A 21,398-nucleotide genomic window follows, 5' to 3' on the forward strand; every position below is an offset into this window, starting at 1 on the left:
CTGAGACGAAACATCTAGGCGTTCCAATCGAACATTCTCGGCCTTTTCCGTCAAGTCGAGAAAGAAAAGCGCGATGTAATTCGTCGGCATTTGAGAACTATATTCTGAGCTACTGTCGTTCATATCGAACAATATGCTGTAAAAGGAGACACAGTAAAAGCATCAATATCGTCAACTGTTACGGTAACATGTGATGACTTCCGTCAGAGTAGTATCACCAAACTGATTAAATTGATGTGTATTCCTACAACAGCTTCCGAGGTTATTTCAACTGTATAACGGAAACTGCCGATCGATATTCCGATTGTTAGCTGTTCTAGAAGGGGAACACTGGAGTATAAAGACAAAAGAATTTGATTGGTCCACATCATCAAACATTAATCATGGCGACTTGCAGTATCGTCCTAACTTGCTCTCTAGTACTTTTCGCGTTTTTTCAGCTGATTACGGGAGAAGCCGTTAAGGGATCAGTTCCTCTCAACTCCGGTGTGTTTCAGAAGGTAAAATAAATTTTATTGCAACAATTGTTTAGTGTCTTAATGAAATTTTCAGCCGGTCGAACTTGTAACCGGCCGGCATATGGTAGAGGCACATGTCCTATAACATTAAATAAAGATGTGTCGAAAAATTCCGACAGTAGAGCATTTTGTGTGTTTTTGTAGAAAAGAAACAACAAACAAAAACGAAATGTGCATGTCGTTGTGACAGTGATGGTAAGTAGTTGAAAATATATTGTTATACTTTGGCAAATTATCAGCTTTATAACGTTGATGAATGTTCCAAGGAAAACACCAAACAAGGAAAAATTATCACATGTTATTGTTAATGCTTTGGTGCTACGTCTTACTGCCTAAATAACGACCTTGTGTAGCTTGTTCCGATGATGACTGACATAGGAACGAGCGTCCGAATTTTCAAGAATATTATGCACTCTTGGCAGCACATACTGAAGCTTTTCCACAAATGAAAGTAATGTTGATTTTTGCGGACTTTGCTTAGTCTGATGTCTTTTTTCGAATAAATTAAATCCTCACACAATCAAGTCCCGCTGACAACATTTTCGTTGCTTGGAATGCGTTGCAAGCATATGGCTAAAGAAACATTCTTCACCTTAATCCGATTTCATCTTCATCGCATTCCAACCAGCTGAATGGAACATGAAAATGCAGTACTGTCAGATTTTGATTCCATCAGGATAAAGTGAGTCAGTTAGATTCAGATTTGTGGAAGAGTGTCAAGATGTGCTGCCAAGTATGTGAGAACATGCTACACAAGGCACTGAACTAGTCTTGTCCTACAACATCAAACATATCACTTGATACGTTTTGTTTTAGTGCTATGTTTTACTGCCTAAATAATGGCCTTCAGATTCTCACACAAGCAGATGGACGTGTTTTCAAGTTCTGTTGGCCTAGATTTCATTTGGGATTTAATTTTCAATACCATAAATTCTTTTTACATTTTCACTTTGTCTTCTAAGGAAATAAATTACTTGTTGAATTTTACCAAGTGTTTTGCTTTTCACTTGTTTATGTTACTTATTTTAAGAGCATTGAGCCATGTAAGAAAATTGGGGTCTTGTCTGAGATGAATTTCTCAAAACTATTTCAGAAAACTTTGTTTTGGAAGCTTAAATTCACTTTGCTTCAGAATTTTCCATGTCCCCAGAGCTGAGCTAAATGAATTTTTTTTATACAGGCCCAGGGCTGGAGTCTTAAACAAAGTCACAAGCCCCAACTCAAATTCTACAAGCCTGACTCCATTCTCTGTATGCCCAAACATAAAACAAAGCAATATTAAATTGTCTTATGTGATTTTTTGGGACCAAGAAAAATGTCAGTTTTTCTCCAAGTCCCAAGGTCAGCCATTGTTTAATTGCACTAACAATGTCCTTCAATAGATTAACGGTGTTTATGTTCATTAGAAGTAGAAGCGTGTGTCTTGATTTATACAGTTCCAGTTTCTTTTCACTTTTATTGTTGTTCATATGTACCACATAATTTGTTTAACTGGTATTTCATTATTCTTGAGGAAGCATGAGTACAGGCAGTGGAATTACCACTTCAGCTATGACTTCAACTTCAAACACTTGGAATAATTCAATAGCAATTAAAGAAGACAAAAAAGAACATGCAAGTGTTTTTTCCAATCTCTAGTCCGCCAAAGATCGAAAGATTTTTTAAATCAAAGACAGAAGAGCCAACATGCCACATTTGATCTCTTTACCTCAAACAAAATATCGTGTATTTGGCCTTAACTATCCAGATTACAACAATAAAGTGACCAATTAACAGTTTGCCTTTAATACACACTGGCCTTAGATCCCATTATGCGGCCACACATCATTGCACCAGTTGCAAAAATTGATGGGACCGTTCTGGTACCCACTAGACTGATTGTGGCTGTTTCTGGTACATGTACATGCATGTAACTTAAAACCATGTGAGCACTAATTAATAATAGCACATGCAGTCTGTTCCCATTCATAGGTCGCATGATTTGCTATACACACAAAGTTTAGAGCTTTCAATAGAAGTATGATAGAGATCTTCATAGGGGTAAGGGGCATAAATGGGGACAAATATGAATAATTTACTAGTCTTCAATCATCTTCAGCAAAACTTTCTGCAATTGATCAATGCGATTGAAGTTTTCTCTGGTAATTTAGTTCATTTTTTATGAGACATGCTTGATGGGCACAACACTTAGAATACAGGAGGGCCCTGATCTGAAATTTGAAGGGTCCCAGGCATCGAGCTATCAGATTTTTTTAGCACTGCCTATGAGTTTTTTTTACATATTGGGAAATCAATAGTGAAAGCAACAAGCTTTTACAATGCCGTGTACAGTAGAGAAGTTTGTTTTAAATCCTCTGTTCCTAATGGTTAGAGTCCTTGAAAATGATATACTTCAGCTTGCCAGACAGTATAATATTCCTGAAGCAGAGACTTTAATGGCTCAGAGTCTATTTTCTGTTTTTCAATGGAAGACCTTGAAGTTGAGGCAAGAGAGCTTCTGCTTGAGGCAGTATAGAAAAATTGAAGAGTTCAAAAAGGGGTCATTAGTGACTTTGAGATCTACCTGAAGTTTATTTTATCTGTAAGTCTACCACTCATTGACTCAAGAACACTCTGGTAAGAAAAATTCATTCTAACACGAGCACTACTACATCTCAACCTGGCATTGCTACAAATTGAAAAATAAGCAATAGAATCAAGGCAGACATATTCCAGATGCTTTTATTTCTATGAAGTCAAGGTCATGGCCATGTATTGAAAGCAATACTTTTCTTTGGTCAACCAAACCCCACTCTGATTTTATTATGGAAAATTATGAAGCATTCATGTCAAAGAGTTCTATGTCACTTTTTGTGATTCTGCCAATCCTATCCCTATTAAAATTTTAAGGGACACCAGAGATTTTCAGGATCTTTATTATTACTTTGCCTTTGAGAAGTCTTCTTTTACTGAGTGTTCTTATTCAGTGGGTATACTGCAGCTTTGTTAATGTTCTTATCCATTGTGTAAATTTGTCATCAGACTTGTTTGCAGGACCTGTGACAGTTGGAACAATAACATCATTGCTCATTGAAGGTATACATTTATTACTAGGCATTGACCTAGCTGGATATAAGGTTGTGGTTAATCCACTTGTTACTGATGAGCCTTGTTTGGATCAGAAGGTAGATCCCATTGAAAAAGAGATTCCTAATTTATACCCAGCTTGTGCGAGTACTATAGCTATGCCAAAGAAGGTTCTTGAGAATGATGTTGATCAGGAAATCATTCCTTTAGCTGACACATTTGTTGGTCAGGCTTTTGATGAGGTCACTTTTGCTCCCACCTGAGGTAACCACTGGCAGGGATGGCGCTGGCTTTAATAAAGTTGTGGCCAAGTAAATAGCCAACCTCAATATTTTGTCACCAATTTTCAAAACATGTTGCCATTTTCATAATATAGTACTATCCGTTTATTGTTGACATAAGCAGATGTTTAGATCAGTGGGGGGCGGCTGAAAATAAATTGAAATTTTGCATGCAGGTGAAATTTTTAAGAGATGACCTGTCGTCAGTGACTAGGATTTATGCAGAGAAATAAAATTGAAATTTTGATTAAATGAGGACAGTTGGTCTGAAATAAACTTGTATACTGACATCTTACATTTGTGTAGTACACTCCACAACATGTTTAATATACATATATGTACATGGATATGAAAAATCCATGAATTTGAGCATTCATTCATATATTAGAAAATCATGTATCAGTCAAATCCTGTTAGAAAACACGACTCAAACATATATATAAAAAAATGGTGGTCCTCGTTTGATCGATATCACAATGTCAAGAAATGAGTTTCCCGAAATAATTCACTGATATTTATTATCTTAGTAACATGTGGTTGTATAATTGTTTATATGCTACATGTAAATGTACTTACATTGGCCTAGATTTTCTTCAGCCAGAGACAACTACCATGAAGCAGAGACTACCAAGGGGATGAGGCTATTCATAGGGAAATGAAAATGTGAACAAATTAAAAAGTTTAACATTCTTGCCAGATGTCCCACCTTCATTTAACTCTACAGCCAGATATCTATTGTTTCAAAATATTGGAACTTTAGTTGGGGTTTTAAACTGCCATTGGTAGTGATTGTAAGCATGAACTTTTTGTGGCAAACAGGAAATTTTATGGCACAATAAATATGTTCCAATCAGTATAAAAAAAATGAAACAATGCATAATTATTACATTCTGTACAATCCTGGTTTGCTCCATTTGTATGCAGCATAAGTATCACATTCGGTACAATCCTGTTTTGTTCCATTTGTCCACAAGCAGTAGGGTAGTGCACATAGGGTAGATTCTATTTATAACGGCAAGGTGAGTTTGTAACCTGCCCTGTTCATATTTGAAAGTGTATGTGTTTAGATGGAGAGATACATGACTTCCAAAGAGCACAGTAGATTGTGTATGTGTGTGTGTGTATATATATATATATATATATATATATATATATAATCATTTTGATTGATAGGAGTACCTAGATCACAGTATTATAATTGATAAAGTGCTTAATCATTGTTGCATGGTGGTGTGGTTATCATTATCTCTTGGATGATCAACCATGTGTTATTGCCCAGATCAAGTAAACAAATTTTGAAATTAATGGGTGGAATAAACAGACCTGAGCAGACATATATAATAGAATAACACAAGTCCCCATTTCTAGAATATAATAATTATATAAACAAAAGAAAATTGAATATGACATTTGACTGATACACTTTCTCTTAGAAATCAAATTACCAACTGTATAATAAAAATTGCAATAGCTGTTTTGTTGATACCATTAAGCAGACCTGCTAACTCTTGCAAATTTGCAAAAAGTCTTACAAATATGGACTTACGGAATAAAAGCAAAAAATATGAAAAAAATATTGCTGCCAATAAATCTGGATAATTGGTTCATCCATGTTCAATTTGGATCCGATTTTCATATTAGAATTAGTGAATTTAGTCAAGGAACTGCATACTTTACAGCAATAACTCAAGACACTTTAACTGCACATATTTTTTCATGCAAAGCTTTTGCCATTAAAATGTTGTCCAGCAAGCATTGCATGTTGAAGACAAGAGGGAAAATAAGCCCCTTAAATATTGTTAGTAATCAGCACACAAGAATAAAAAGGAAAAATCAAATTCTTGTGAATAAAAGCAGGAAGGGACACAGTTATGTTTATTGGACATCACATGTCAATTTGAGTATGTCTCATGGCGGGAGATCTCAGTCTATGGAGTTTGCTGTTGGACCCATTTTACAAGTTAGTATATGCAGTACATTCACTGAAAAAATGTAATATATCACTAGAATATCTTTGAAACTGTAATGGGACAGATTTGTAGATTGGTTATATAGAATGCATTTTACAAGACTTTGATCTTTTTGAATGTACATCTGATATCAAATTTATCAAAGGGTTTGAATAACATTCCAGAAGCTGTGAGTAGCATGTATTATTGATTGAGCTTTGTATATTTCATGTATGATTAACAGGTGTGTAAGATTATGAACTTGGCATTACTTGGTCATGTTGCTGTGTGACTTGGTCATGATGCTGTATGTCATTGTTAACCATTATCTCACACTTTGGCAAACCATTATGAACCCTAACACTGTCAAATTCTTGAGGTTTGAAACAAAACCAGAGTTTAAATTGGAACACTCATCATATTTGCATGGGTGAGTCAGTTTTTTTAAATATATTTTTTATTAGATAACAGATCTGATGTATGTAGTTTGCCTTCTGTGATAAGCTTTGAATAATTCCATAAACTTACAAGAGTTACATCCCTTTCAACATATGATATGAATTGTACCTTTTTAAAAAAAAAGAAATTATAAAATTGGACACTGCAAATATTGGATACATATGACAGTTTGAACTTAAAAAAAATGGACTGTTCTAGAATTCGATAAAGGACACTGAGCAGTCTGTATGGTTGTTCACATCAACAGAGTTTGGTTTGAAGTTTCAACACCTTGACGATGCTCCAATGCATCTGAAATAGTCTGGTTATAAATTATAAGTTGATCAGTGTGCATCTTTTACATCCTTGATGCTTTACATTTTTAAAATCAATACAAACAGATGGGAGGGTACATGACTATTATAGACTATAACATCTGTTAATGTTAATTGTCAGACAGACAGGTCCTCTGCATGAGTTATAATGGCATTCCTTTCTTCACCAGAAGTCTTGTAGAACTGCTTGACTAGTCTGTCAAATTCCTCCAGGCAAGCAGGTAATCCAAGCCATAAACCTGAAACAGAAAATAAAATCTTTGAACTTTACAATCTTTTCATTTTGCACTTATCAAAAAGTAAACATAAATTAGTCTGATGTTTTGTGTTCTTGCAGGATTCCTCTGAATCCTACTTAAATTTTTGATGTCTTGTATAATGTGATGAAACTGAGATCATGTCTAATGACAATAGAGATAATAATATTTCCTTATTATCAAAACCATGACATGGATTAAGTTTTATATATATATATATATATATATATATATATATATATATATATATATATATATATATATATATATATATATATATATATATATATATATATATATATACATACATACATACATGCACACACATACATTGCATTTATTACATTTTTTACAAAGAAAACTGTTAAAATGTTCTGATAATTTCTTCGTTGTCTTTGAGCCGATCCATCCATCATGATCACTAGTGGTACTATTCATTGTAATGAATGCAGTCTGTTCTGCGAGTAACCAATACTGTATGTATTTTAAGTAATAGAAAAATACATGGCAGTAACCAATATCTATTTCAGGTAATAGACAAGTACAAGGCAGTTTTGGTTAAGTTCGATGAAACTTATCCCTATGGGGAGAAGCAGGACACGTTCAAGAAGGTTGCTCAGGCAACCATCTCCCAGTCAGACTTGCTGGTTGCCGAAGTACAGATTGCAGGTTGGTTAATAATTCAATAGATGTTCTATAGTTGTTTTATGCTGATACATATTACCTGTTTTATGAAGAGGATACAATTTTAACATATTTATTTACAGAACAGAACACATTTAAAAATTGTTTGCAAAAGGATGGGGCTTTTAAAGAATTTATTTGGACTTCTAGTGAGACACAAATGCTGTTTCATTAAAAAAAACAACTTTGAACATCACTTAAAATTTGACATGTCACCGATAGATGCAATTACAATTTTTGATTATCAGGAGTTGGGGGGGGGGGCTTGAGAAATCTGAATTTTTTTTAGTATCATAGCAAATGTTCTGCCTTTCCAGATTATGATATATGTTCTTATTGTTTGGGTTTATCTCCATTTTTCAGCACATGATAGGCTGTACATGGCGGCAAATATTGCTGGTTGAGGATGAACCAAGATAAATCCCTGAAAGAACCAGTAACCTACCAAAAGCTACTGACAAGCTTTCTCAGACACCCACATTGGCCTAGCCCCAGATTTGACTCAGATTTATATAGAAAGAGTTGAGATGGAAATGACCGCTTCAGATCATTTGGTCACCTGTCATGTGCCCCCGTAAATAAATAGATCTGACCTGTCAATCAAATTGATAAGCACTGTCATCTCATGTCAAGTATGGTCAAATTAGCCATCTCATGTCATGTATAGTCAAATTAGCCACCACATAAAGTTGGACATACCTTGCACAATTTATAGGTGACCTGTATCAGGCAATTAATTTTGTGTCTTGCCACTTTTGTGGGATTCATTCAGTGTCAAAAAGTTGAGCCTGTATTAACAGTTGACCTATGTACAGTACAGCTCATGCGATTTTTGTTTCTCCACATTTTACAGTGGGGGAGTTAATGCACTCTGTGCTCCCAGCTTAGCAGTGAAACCACTGCTTTGGAGAGGTAAATATCTACAAATCACCACCGCAACTTTGCAGGCACATCATATTCTTCTCTGTGGAGGGGGCTAGTTGATATTAATGTACATGTACCAGTAATTGAAAGTCTGCCATTTGATCAATCTATTGCCTTTGTGCCCATGATAAAGTTTACAAAAAAAGATGATTTCAAAAGAGTATTTTGTATTCAGTACTTGTGTGTTTTTGGAAAGATTGATTGGGCTGTAAGTAATACACTTTTGTTTTTTGGTTATTGCTGATGTGAAAAATTAATGTGTATTCCTAATTCATTTTAAATAATGTAGCCCAAGAAGATAACATTATTATCCATGGCAAGTGGATCACTGATACGTATAGGAAGTTTACATTCATACTTTATTCAAAGTCATCTGGAGAAGAAGAAAAAAAAACACACTGACTTGATATGAAGCACACATTTTGGCTTCAGAACATAATAAATTTATCCTGTTGTTACAGATGAAAAGTACTCTTCTAAAATACAAACAGTTTAATTTCAATGGCAACCACTGCAATTTAAAATAAAGAAAGAACTAGAAACACTGAATTTTGACTGAAATGCAAACCACACGGTTAGTCCTTTAGCAGTAAACACTGTCAACAATGGCACATGTTCACTAGACATACTTGTAAAGGGAACCCTGTTTTACCAATTTGATTGCTACATACTGCATTGTCTATATAATGGGGTGATGTATGCAGGGTGAAAAATAAATGCATTTTTTCATATTCAGCAGTTAGCACATTCTGTCTTGAAAAAGGAAATTTTTGATTTGATACATTTTAATTTCATTTCACATTTATCTGACAACGTTGATGTTATATAAAATTGTATTTGAATGAATACATGAACACCTATAACTTTGCAGTGACTTAGGCGAGTCATTGTCTTGCTGACCACCTTCAGTGAAACTCTTTAGCACATACTTGTTGTGGTCATAAAAATACATCATTACCACTTTCAACACTAAATACAAGCCATGGCACTGCTTGGATGCGACTGGAAGAAAATCTGGTATGCATAGCTATTCTCTGATAAGCTGTGGCAACACCATCAAGACATATGGGGAAATGGTGGAGAGGCTTTGTTAATCCTCTCCACCCTCGCCAGTATTCATGCATGAAGTTATGAAAATTAGAATGATATGTACTGTAAGAAGGTCACTGTTTGGCATTCAATGGACAAGCTTGACTGCCTGAAAAAAATCCTGCTGACCGTAAGTTGAAGATCAGCAATTAAATTTATTAATGGCAGTTTTTCATAACGGAATTTGTAGCTAATTGGATCAATAAGTGTTTTATATTCAGTTTCAACAGTTATTCTAAATAGTCAAATTTAGAATTATTTCTTTTTCTAGATGAGACATACAACAAACAAAAATTATAGTTGTGCTATGTTCCAGATTTGAGGGGGTGGGTCGTATTTTTATGCAATTTTATTAAAATATCAACTGTCAGCAAGCAAAAATTTGTGTGATTTTCCAGTCTGAATAATGACATTTTTGACTTTCTGAGAAATTGTCACACAAACACCTGATGCCTGCATGAAATAAAATAAATACTTCTTCCTTTGTGGTGTTACAACCTACAACTTTTCCAGTCAAAAACATTTCTTTTAAATACATTCTCCAGTCATAATACCTTAGGATAACTACTATTACCTCACAAATCCAGCCATCCAGATACTACTTTTAGCTAAAGGGAGCTAAAAGTTGTCTGCTGACCTATGTGTCAGTCAGGCAGATTGATCTCGAAGAAACATATTTTACTAGGAAAAAATTGGTGTTTGTAAGTGGTTGTTATTACCTCACATATGTTACCATGAAACTTAGTTAACATAGTCATTGGTGAGACTTTCGTGTATGTATTGCTATTTGGCAACAGCAGTGGCATTATCAATATTGAAGTATTTTGCTGGATCCAAGAAGATACATCATCACACAAACACAAATTAGAATCAGGTATTTGTATGTATATGACTTTATTTGCTACTGCCTTTTTTTCAGACTATGGCGACAAAGAAAACTTTGACCTGGGAGAAAAATATGGTGTCAAGAAGGAAAATTACCCAGTTTACAGACTTTTCCTGAAGGGAAAACCAGAATCCATCCTTTACAAAGGCAGTGCAACCAACGCTGACGATATTAAGAAATTTCTCATGAAGGAATCAGGTGGGCATATCAAATTCAGTGTTGCAGTTTGAAACTGTAATGTTACTATGCAAGTTTGTTAACTTTTAGTGGCACTTTTAGCAAAGTTGATTATATTTTGTAGAGGAAATGAGTTAAATGCCTTTTCCAAGGACACGCTGAGGGAGATGGCCAGGGTGCCTACTGAATTAGGAATCCAAAGCTCTATCATCTGAGTGTTTTTTTGGTTCCCTCAACTATGTAAGAACAGTCGAATTGTCCCTAAGTTGATGAAAAGCTTTGTTGTTTGACATGTGAATTGTAGAATTTTCTGTTACCACATCTTTTTTGTCTTGGATACTTTTGGAAAGCTTTGTTACTTAATGTTTATAAAGGAGTACACTGAAAACAAATTTCATCCTATAACATTTCAAACAGTTCAGCACATTCTTTGTGAGATTTAGTTTCAGTATTGAGTAAGTAAAGCAAACACAAAACAAAAGGAAGATTTTTCGCATAAGTTTTAATTTATATGGTGCTAATATTCATTTTCATTCAGTAATATAAATTCAAATGCTTGTATAACCCTTGCTATTTTCTGCACGTTTTTAAAGATGCATCACATGTAACATTCAGGTGATAAAAATTATTTTTTAACCTTATTTTTCCAACCACCAAGACAATTTTTCCAGGTTAGAGATCACAATACACAAGTTTGCACCAAACAAACATAGTTTTATGTACTTTCAATGATGAAAGAAAGCTATTATAATTTTTTTTTGTAGATGAGTAATGTCTCATTTTGACCTGTCTGTATTTTCGGAAATGACTGAGGAAATTAATAATTAACAAACACAATTTATGTCAAAACTGTCTTTATTATTAAAGTAGCACATGAACATATATATAAAGTTATACTTTTCACATCCTCTTTTCAACAAACACTAGCATCTGACAGTAGACTGTACACACAGCCATAATCTGTGTGTGTGATTTGGATTTTTAATGTAGCTTTTTAAAAAAATCAGTCGTATCACTACGGTGTCTGCATTGTGGCAGTTTATAGTGGTCTAGCACTGGGGCATCATGCCGCAGACATGTAGCATGATGTCCCACCCAGTCACATTATCCTGACACCAGGCTGACCAGTCATACCTAACACTAATCTCTTAATACTGAGTGACAAGCAAGGCACCTGTTAGTCCCATATTTGTAAGTCTTTGGTATGACTTGGTCGGGGATCGAACCCACGACCTCCTGCATCCAAGGCAGATGCTCTAACCACTAGGCCACCAGAGCGGTGCCATAATCTCATCATCGACGTGGCATGAAATTAGCATCTGACAGTAGACTACACACATCCATCTTTCTCCCCCATGCGACGGAGAAATCTAGCTGTTTTGCTAACCTTACTTTTCTGATCTCAGTCCAGTCGTCCACGTGCTCAGAACTACTTTAAAAAAAGAAACCCTTGTTGTCTTCTGTTGTGCCTGACTTATTTGTTCTAAAATCAAACAACAACAACAAATATATAACAAAAACATAGTAACTTGAGGAAAATCCATCTTCACATCCACCACACATGCATATGATGTCAAGCTTTTTGGTATTGTGCAAGTTCGTTCCACACGCATGGTCAGTTTTATCCTATATGCAGGCCTAGCTCAATACATTTTCAGGTCAGCGTCATTAAATGTAGATAAAGCTTTTCAGGTCAGCGTCATTAAATGTAGATAAAGCTTTTCAGGTCAGCGTCATTAAATGTAGATAAAGCTACGTAACTATTTTAAATACTTCATGTGAAACAAATTATATACTGTTATCTACATTTAATGACGCTGACCTGAAAAATGACTGCTACATATAGGATAAAATTCTCAATGCAGTGGGAAATGAACTGTGACAGAAAACACTGATCCATGCACATAGACTATAGACCTATACAATTCATAGCCTCCCAACTCTCTTAACAACTACAGAAAACTTAGTAACAGAAATGTGTTATATCAAACATGCTTTATTCTAATTTTGTTAAGCATCTCCATTGTGCCCCAGTTAAATAAAAAATATACCTATACTATTTAATGACAAATAGTGCACTTATTGGCCAGAAGGAATCATTTATTCATCAACACATTAATCCATAAGCAAATTTCATGGTAGTACTTGCCCTATTTCCAAGACAGAAAAACAAATTTTCAAAGAATCCATGAACTTGAAAGTTTAGCACATGGTTATCCTCCAGGGTCTGTATTTGGAGGGTCTTTTATACCCAGGGATAATTTTACAATCAATATTAAGGACAACACAAGTATGTCACAGCAAAGTTTCTTGTAATAAATATTAATTATTTATTGTCAATTTCATATAACATCCATATATTAAATGTGATAATACCTCTTAACTATGCAACGTTTTATGTTGTGATAATACCTCTTAACTATGCAACGTTTTATGTTGTTATTTTTCTTTGCTCATGCATATAGTGTGCACTTCGGATGCAACTGTCACATCACAGCCCTCATTGACATATTTGTGTTCATGCACCGCATGTAAACATTGGGATGTGTACACTAGTGAAGAATTTGGAAAACATTGTGAAAAAATAGGCCTTGTGGGGAGACAAATAATGTAACCCTTTGACTGGAATTTCCTTGTCTCTGTCCAAACCCCAACATAGATTCTCTATATCTCATCATACATTAAAGACATTTTATGTCTGCAGTGTGAAAATAAAAAATGCCTACAGACCAACTAACCCCCACCTACCGCTGATAACATTATTTCTGGAATAGCCCCTACTTACTTGATTGTGGCCTTGCTTGAAATTCATGAGATAGAAATTTAAATTCACTGGACTTGCATGAAAAACTTGCAAAAGCTTGCAGTCGTATTTTTAAGAGCAAAAATATTGATTAAGCTTGAAAATTTTACAGCCCTTATCTCAAAGTAAATTCACATTCAGAATCATGAAGATTCTGTAAATTCAAGGGCCAGTTTGGAATGACAAGTCAAATCTATTCATTGAGTAAATAATTTTCGTTCCTATGGTTGTATTTGTTAGCATGTATGTATGCATTCGAGAGAGAGAGCATGTATGTATGCAATTCAAGAGAGAGAGCATGTATGTATGCAGTTAGAGAGAGAGAGCATGTATGTATGCGTTCGAGAGAGAGAGAGCATGTATGTATGCAATTCGAGAGAGAGCATGTATGTATGCAGTTAGAGAGAGAGCATGTATGTATGCACTTAGCATGTATGTATGTACTTAGAGAGAGAATGTATGTATGCAATTAAAGAGAGCATGTATGTATGCAATTAGAGAGAGAGCATGTATGTATGCACTTAGAGAGAGCATGTATGTATGCAATTAGAGAGAGAGCATGTATGTATGCAATTAGAGAGAGCATGTATGTATGCAATTCAAGAGAGAGCATGTATATATGCAATTAGAGAGAGAGCATGTATGTATGCACTTAGAGAGAGAGAGCATGTATGTATGCAATTAGAGAGAGAGAGCATGTATGTATGCACTTAGAGAGAGAGAGCATGTATGTATGCAATTAGAGAGAGCATGTATGTATGCAATTAGAGAGAGAGCATGTATGTATGCAATTCAAGAGAGAGCATGTATGTATGCAATTCAAGAGAGAACATGTATGTATGCAATTAGAGAGAGGGGGGAAAATTTTTTATATTAAGCCACATGCAATAAGCTAAAACATAATAGTATGAAAAGAAATCATTATATGGCTGGAATATATTCACTTGTTCAATTTAAACAGTTTTTCCATAGCCTCTTTGGAGTTCTTGGGCAAAAAAGCCTTAAAATTCACTATCACTGTCATTATAACTCTCTGTGACAATTTGGACAGGATTAGGTTCCACAAAAAGATATGTTGAATATATAAACCTGAATAACTTTTAACAGTGGTAGTTATACCATCTATACTCAGACATGTTGTGTGTGTATGTATATATATAATTTAATCCATGTCATGGTTTTGGTGATTAGTAAGGAAATATTATCTCTGTTGTCATTAGACATGCTCTCAGTTTCATATCATTATACAAGACATAAAAAGTTTAAGTATAGATTCTGAGGAATCCTGCAAGAAAACAAAGAATCAGACTGTAATTTATGTTCACTTTTTGGCAAATGTAAAAGAAAAGATTGTAAAGTTCAAAGATTTGTTTGGTGTGTTTCAGGTTTATGGCTTGGATTACCTGCTTGCCTGGAGGAATTTGATAGACTAGTCAAGCAGTTCTACAAGGCTTCTGGTGAAGAAAGGAACGCCATTATAACTCAGGCAGAGGAAGAAGCTAAAAAACTTACAGCCGAGACTGAGAAAGCATCTGCTGATGTTTATATCAAAACTATGAAGAAAATTGCAGAAAAGGGAGATAATTTTGTTGATTCTGAAATTGAAAGAGTAGAAAAGTTAAGAGATGGTAAAATTAGCGATAAGAAGAAAGAACAGCTTTCAGAGAGGCTTAATATTCTAACATCGTTCCAATTGAGAATGAAAGATGAATTGTAAAAGAGCCGACACTTTTCATGTTTATTTACTTTTTTGATGTGTCTAAACATAAATAATCTCTTTGCACCTTTAAACTGATTTGACATATTAAAAGAGGGCATCTCTAAAACGTCTTGCATTTATACATCATTATTTAAGATTTATTTCATATACTTGGGTTATACAAGACACTAATAACTTCACTTTACCAGACAAAGAAGGAAATATTTTATAAATCAGACCATCATTAAAACTAATAATGTTTTTTATATACATGCAGTTGGACCATATACTGAATACCAGGAACATAAAGACAGTACAGATTTATAGGAAATTATTTTCACTAGAAGAGAAATGTGAACACAAATTAGCAATAATGAACAAGTTTGCCAAGAAACAATACCGTTGAAAACCAGATAATGAATTTCCCTTGTGGCATGAAATTCCTGTACAATCTAATTTTATAAATAATTGCGTACAACATACTAGCAATTCATTGTGAGTGGAGGTTGTGTAATGTTATCTTTTCATTAGTTTACTCTGTGTTATCAATGAAAACTTTGGCAAATGATGACAGTCATACACATAATACCCTGCAGAAAATTTCCCCCAGTGACTTGTAAAGATGGTGTCAATTTGTACTGGAATATGTGTTTTGTAGCCCATTGTTATATATTGTTGGACATGTATTAACTAACACCTTCTCACTGTCTGATATGGTACAGATTTTGTGAAAATTCTGTTCTGTAGTGTACAAAAATGGAAAGAAATAGACTTTTATATTTACACAGGAGCATGGATGTATACAACTTTTGGACATTCCATTTGAGGTTGTTTGGAAGTGCATTGTTATTTTGGGAATGGAGGTCGGAGGGGAGTTCCCTCCTGATCCATTTCAAATTCTTGATTTAAAAAAAGATTTTATTTCTTCTTAAATTTTTGGTTTAGAGCTCATTTAAAATATGACTTTTAAAGACAAGTTAGGGAAGTACTTGAGAGTTTCTTTGTGTTACTAATAGAAATCAAGAAAAGCATTTGTGGTAATGATAGTAATCAAGTATAGTGCCTGTGCTAATGATTGAAATCAAATAAAATACTTATGATAATAACAGAAATCAAGAAATTACTTGTGGCAATGATCAAAAACAATTACCATACTTGTACAAAGAAACCACAGTGTTACTGATTCAGGAAGTAATTGTTTATATGGGGACAAAAATCTCTGACAATATATTATATTCAGATTTATGTTGTGTTGTTCATTTAAAGAGAACATAGTTTATACCTAAGTTATCGTATGAAATAATACATAGAGCAAATCAATGGACCTCAGTAAGGTATGTGCAGATATTTTGCTTGAGCATTTTTCATGTGATGGCATCTGGAAACCAAAGACAATATGCTGATGGTGCAAATATTCAAAATTTGTTCGCATTTTTCTGGCCACAATTGTTCATGTACTTGTACATGTATGTTATAAATCAAAGCATAATTGTTCTCCCTAGTACTTCCTTGTAACATTTAAAATACTATATTGATAAAAAGATTTTGTAGTGCCTAGATTTTCAGTTAGTCTTTCCACTTTATATTTTTTGTTGTAAGACCCAGTTCATGAGCTTCAGAGGGGATGGTATATTCAGCTTGAAAACAGTTTTATCCAGAAAGAGGATTGTATTTTTAATTTAAATTTGTCTCAGTTACATCAGAAACCAAGAGCTGTTTCAGTGTGCAATCCAGTTTGAAAATTCTTGACATGGTTTTGGAGTTAATGTGTTGACTTTAGGACTTCTGACATAATTTCTTGCAATATGAGTTGTCTGTACTTTAATTAATTAGTTTACAGGAATTTTATATATATATATATATATATATATATATATATATATATATATATATATATATATATATATATATATTAATTGCAGGATGTTCTCACAAGTTAGTGTTTTTTTAAATCATGTATGGCTTTGATGATGTATGTTAATTATTGATGGTTAGATCATTCTTGTCATCGTGAGTTAAGAAGGAATTTCTGGAAGTGGGTGAGCTACATTATTACAACAGTTTCAGTGATACATGTATTAGGCAGAAATGTAGAATTTGTTTAATAAATCTGCATTATGAATAAGTACATGCAATCGATGTTTTAATATGTAATGTTTTTTTAATTTTGTATAAAAAAATTAAGTGGATTTACAATCTTTTCATTTTTTGGTAGAACTGCCTTTCATCAGGCTTTTAGATGGTATTGTTCTTCGACTAGATTATCATTCTTTCTGCTTGAAAACAGTTGTAGTCATTATCTAAAAGATATATATGTCGAAGATAAATGTCACTGAATTGTGATGTTTGTTAGAATATGAAAATTTTGATTTTGTACATTTCAGATTCCATGATTAAAAAATACTTTGAAATTGAAATGTCATATTATTTTTTATATTTACAGTCAAACCCGGTTATTTTGATCATGCGTTGTAAAAAATTGTCAACATAACTGGGTTCCAAGATATCAGGGTTTAGTTGACAAATCTATTGCAGAACAATCATTATGCATCTGAAGTACCAAAAAAGAGGATTTTTTTTTCTTCTAAAAACAAATGGCACTTCTAATGCAAAAAAAAATAAAAATAATTCAGTCATGCCTGGTTGCAGAGGAAAGAAGATTGGAGGTCTTTTAAATCAGATTAAGTAATAAGTCACACATTTTCAGAACACTCGAGTTTATGAAATAATGTGAGTGGCTTAAAGTTGTTTTTATTTTCCTGTGAAAAACTCACCCCTTTGGTAGCCTCAACAAGACAATGATTTCTCATGCTGACCAAAATCTAGGCCAGTTTAAGTATGTGTAGGATTATACTTTTATTAAAAGTATTTTCTTTTGTTAGTGTTGACCTGTGACTAGTAGCAAAATGTAACTTACCGATATTGTGCATGAAAATAAATCGATTTAGTTGATGAGAGGTTCCGCTAAAAAATGTATATATCTCTGTACAGGAAAAAGACGCTGTCGGTATTCATGTTTAAAGTTTACTGTCTCAATATCAAATTCTGTAAGAAGCCAGCTTTTTCTATTCATACAGTTGATGCCCCATATTTCTCTTGACTTGGATCAGTGACCGTTGACATGAACACAGCACCAGAAGGAGAGGTCAGCTAAGCCCTGTGATGGATTACAAGACCTTGATATTCAAGATGAAAACAAAACAAATGAAAGCACTTCTTTCTCTTTCATAGACATTAAGCCTATCAGTCACTTTCTGCTTTATTCCATTTGTCTTGAAAAATCTGTAATCATGCCACAGCGATCAAAAACTTTAAAAAGTTTCTGGATGATTTGTATTTTTTTTACAATACCATTGGTACTTTTATTTACTCTTGTTCAAAACAAATTGATAATGTTTTTGGGGGGAGGGGCACCAGTTCCGTTTGGAATTTTACGGGTTCCCATTATTGGATTATTGTAATTCACGTGATCTTGCCATGGTGAAGTTGAAGGCTTGCACTTGCACCAAACATGGAAACACTTTAACTATAACTGAATTCGTTTTAAGTATATTGTGTAAAACAAATTACGTATTTTTAGCTACATTTGATGATGTTAACCTGACAATTTTCCCAGTCAAATTCGTGATGCTGTGTGAAACAAACTATATTGTTGTGGTGTTGACATGTGATAATGTCCATTATGAACGCATCTTCAATAAAGGTCGGAAATGCATTCATTCAGTTTCCTTACTCTAAAGTATTGTTTACAAAATAATTTTCTCCACTCTATGCAGGTGATAAACCATACATTGACGAGATTGGTTGATTAGTGGATGTATTGATCTTGTACAGACTTTTTTCATGCTTGCCATTATGAGGTACCAGTAGTAGCGGAAATGCCAGATCATTTATTGAAAATTTCTCTGAGGTGGACATTAAAAGTTTGTCAAATTAAGCGGATCCACATATTACTTCAGAGCGAAAGTAATGCCCAACATAATGGGGTTATCAACTTAAAAGGGGTCGAGATAAGCAGGGAAAAATTAGCATAACGGAAGGATTTTTAGGGACCAGTATTGGTGTCACTGTGTGGTACAAGTCGGGGTTAACCCAGGTCTTAACATAAACCCTAGTTGCAGAGGCCGAGTTATTTAAAGCAACATAAAACTGATACACTAACAATGACAACAGCCCTCCATTTATGATATGGTTATTTAATCTTTATGTATGCCTGCCATAGTGGGGTATATCATGTTGTGATGTTGAACCACTTGTGATCAATAAATTACTGCCTTTAACATCTCTCACACACGCATATACTCTAAGGATTATGTCCTTCTAGGTACTTGCAGCATTCATTTGATTAATTAGATTATTCCGATCACAGTCAACTGTAAAATCACACAAATACTACATTCACTTTTATCAAACCTTTTAAGTACATCCGAGTTACATTATTACGTGAATTGCATTTGAAATAGGAAGGTCATATAAAAATCATTTAAATCTGTTTATTTTGCTTTTTATTATCATTTAAAAAAAAACTACAAGTTATAATTTCCACATATACAGTGCTATATACACGATGTGTCCCATAAATATGTCACGAGGCAGTTAACAAAATTGTTCAGGTTCATTCACAGCTTTGTTTGATACCATTAGGGGCCATCCATTTAGTACGAACGCAAAAATCTGGCAAAGATTGACCCCCCCCTCGTACACATGCATACTTTTTTTTACACACACCCCATCTGCATATGTATGCTTGATGCCCCCCCACCAATTCTATAGAACGTCCTATATTAAATCCATGCAGAATCAATCGAGGATTAATAATATTAATGTGTTTAATAAAACAGTCTACCAACATTGAATGTCTGGCTGTATCAAAGAAATAAGCTGCATAACTTTAAAAAGTTTGTCTAGTGTCCACTAAAATTCCAACGCCAACTTAACCCAGTTGAACAGGTAACGTATTAGACAAATTATTATCGAGGTTTCACCCCCCTCCATTTCCTTTGCGTGCGTACATTATTAGTAGACACACACACACACACCCTTATGAAAGGGTAAGCATTTGGGTTAACCCTCCTCCATGCATACATACTAAATGGACAGCCCCATACCATACACATTTGCCCACTGGAAGAATATTGCATCATGGGTAAATTAGGGGAATTATCAAGCCAAGGGGCAGAAAAACCCTTTAGAATAGGCCCATAGACCTGATATGAGAGTGGTAGGAGAAATGACAATTGAAAATGAATATAAACTCTTCTTATGTCAATTTTACAAACAAAATACAAATTTGCTTTAGTTATTCAGTAGGTTTCATAGCTAAAGAGCACGAGTTGTGCATAAGATTGGGGTGCATGGCTGATAATGACCACCAGTTTTGATGTCCATGTTAAAGCCACTGTAACCAAAGCAATGGTAATATTGGGTGTTTTAAAGCACACTTGCAAAAGTTTGCAAATATGTTAGGCATATGTACTTTGTATATATCTTAAGAAAAGATGCAGACTTAAATACTGTTGTGAATTCCAGTCAGTTTTGACCCAATAAAATTAAATGGTTCAATAACAGCTTTTGACATTCTTGTTTTAAATCAGGTTTGATTTCTCCAGCAAGTACTAATAGTAAATTTGCAGATATTTTAATTTACATTCCTTAGAGAGTGATAGAACAATTACTGAATTTGTATTTCTCTTGTAAATGTCTGCAGTCATTTTGGTGTTTCTTATCAAGTGGGCCAAATGTCTTACAATGTAATAAGAAATCAGATGCAATGTTTCTTTTACTGCATAAAAGGTTGCTTGAACATCAGAAATTGACTTTTAAACTAAACATAAAATAGCTAGCTCCTTTTTAGAAACAACATGGAATTTATTACTAATAATATATTTGCTTATAAAATTGTTTTGAAAAATAATTTGATTCCTGAATGGTAAAATACAGATTCTTTTGTGTGGCTGTTTGTATGTATTTGTGTACCTACCTTTACTGTGTTGCTTGCTGTTTATTACTTTTATTGATATCATTGTCAATAAACATTAGAGTCTTCAGATTGAAAAAATATACCCAGATCCACCTTCATATGTTTATGAAGAGCTGACCCTATGCAGTTTGTGAGAAGTAATCAGTAGGAAAAAAACAACATAGACCTTGACATGCAAGCACAATACTCAACAGCAGATCAGAGTTTATTTTGGTTTTGAAATTTGATCTGATGTAAATAAAAGTCCATACAAGATAAACTGGATCCCACTGATGCTTTAGCTAACAATTCTTCTAGTACAGACATGCAAGG

General features: G+C 34.1%; 1 protein-coding gene across 1 annotated transcript; it reads left to right on the forward strand.

Annotated features, from left to right (window-relative positions):
* The first annotated feature begins 346 nt into the window (after positions 1-346).
* Positions 347-17,517, forward strand: LOC149775219 (endoplasmic reticulum resident protein 29-like). Its single transcript, XM_089944405.1, has 4 exons — positions 347-500; positions 7,375-7,513; positions 10,461-10,625; positions 14,793-17,517. The coding sequence occupies exons 1-4, from the start codon at positions 384-386 to the stop codon at positions 15,122-15,124; spliced, it is 753 nt and encodes a 250-aa protein (XP_089800531.1). The 5' UTR covers positions 347-383; the 3' UTR covers positions 15,125-17,517.
* The last annotated feature ends 3,881 nt before the right edge of the window (positions 17,518-21,398 follow it).

The sequence above is a fragment of the Sinohyriopsis cumingii genome, chromosome 19, assembly GCF_028554795.1.
Source record: "Sinohyriopsis cumingii isolate HCF-2022 chromosome 19, ASM2855479v2, whole genome shotgun sequence".
NCBI lineage: Eukaryota > Metazoa > Mollusca > Bivalvia > Unionida > Unionidae > Sinohyriopsis > Sinohyriopsis cumingii.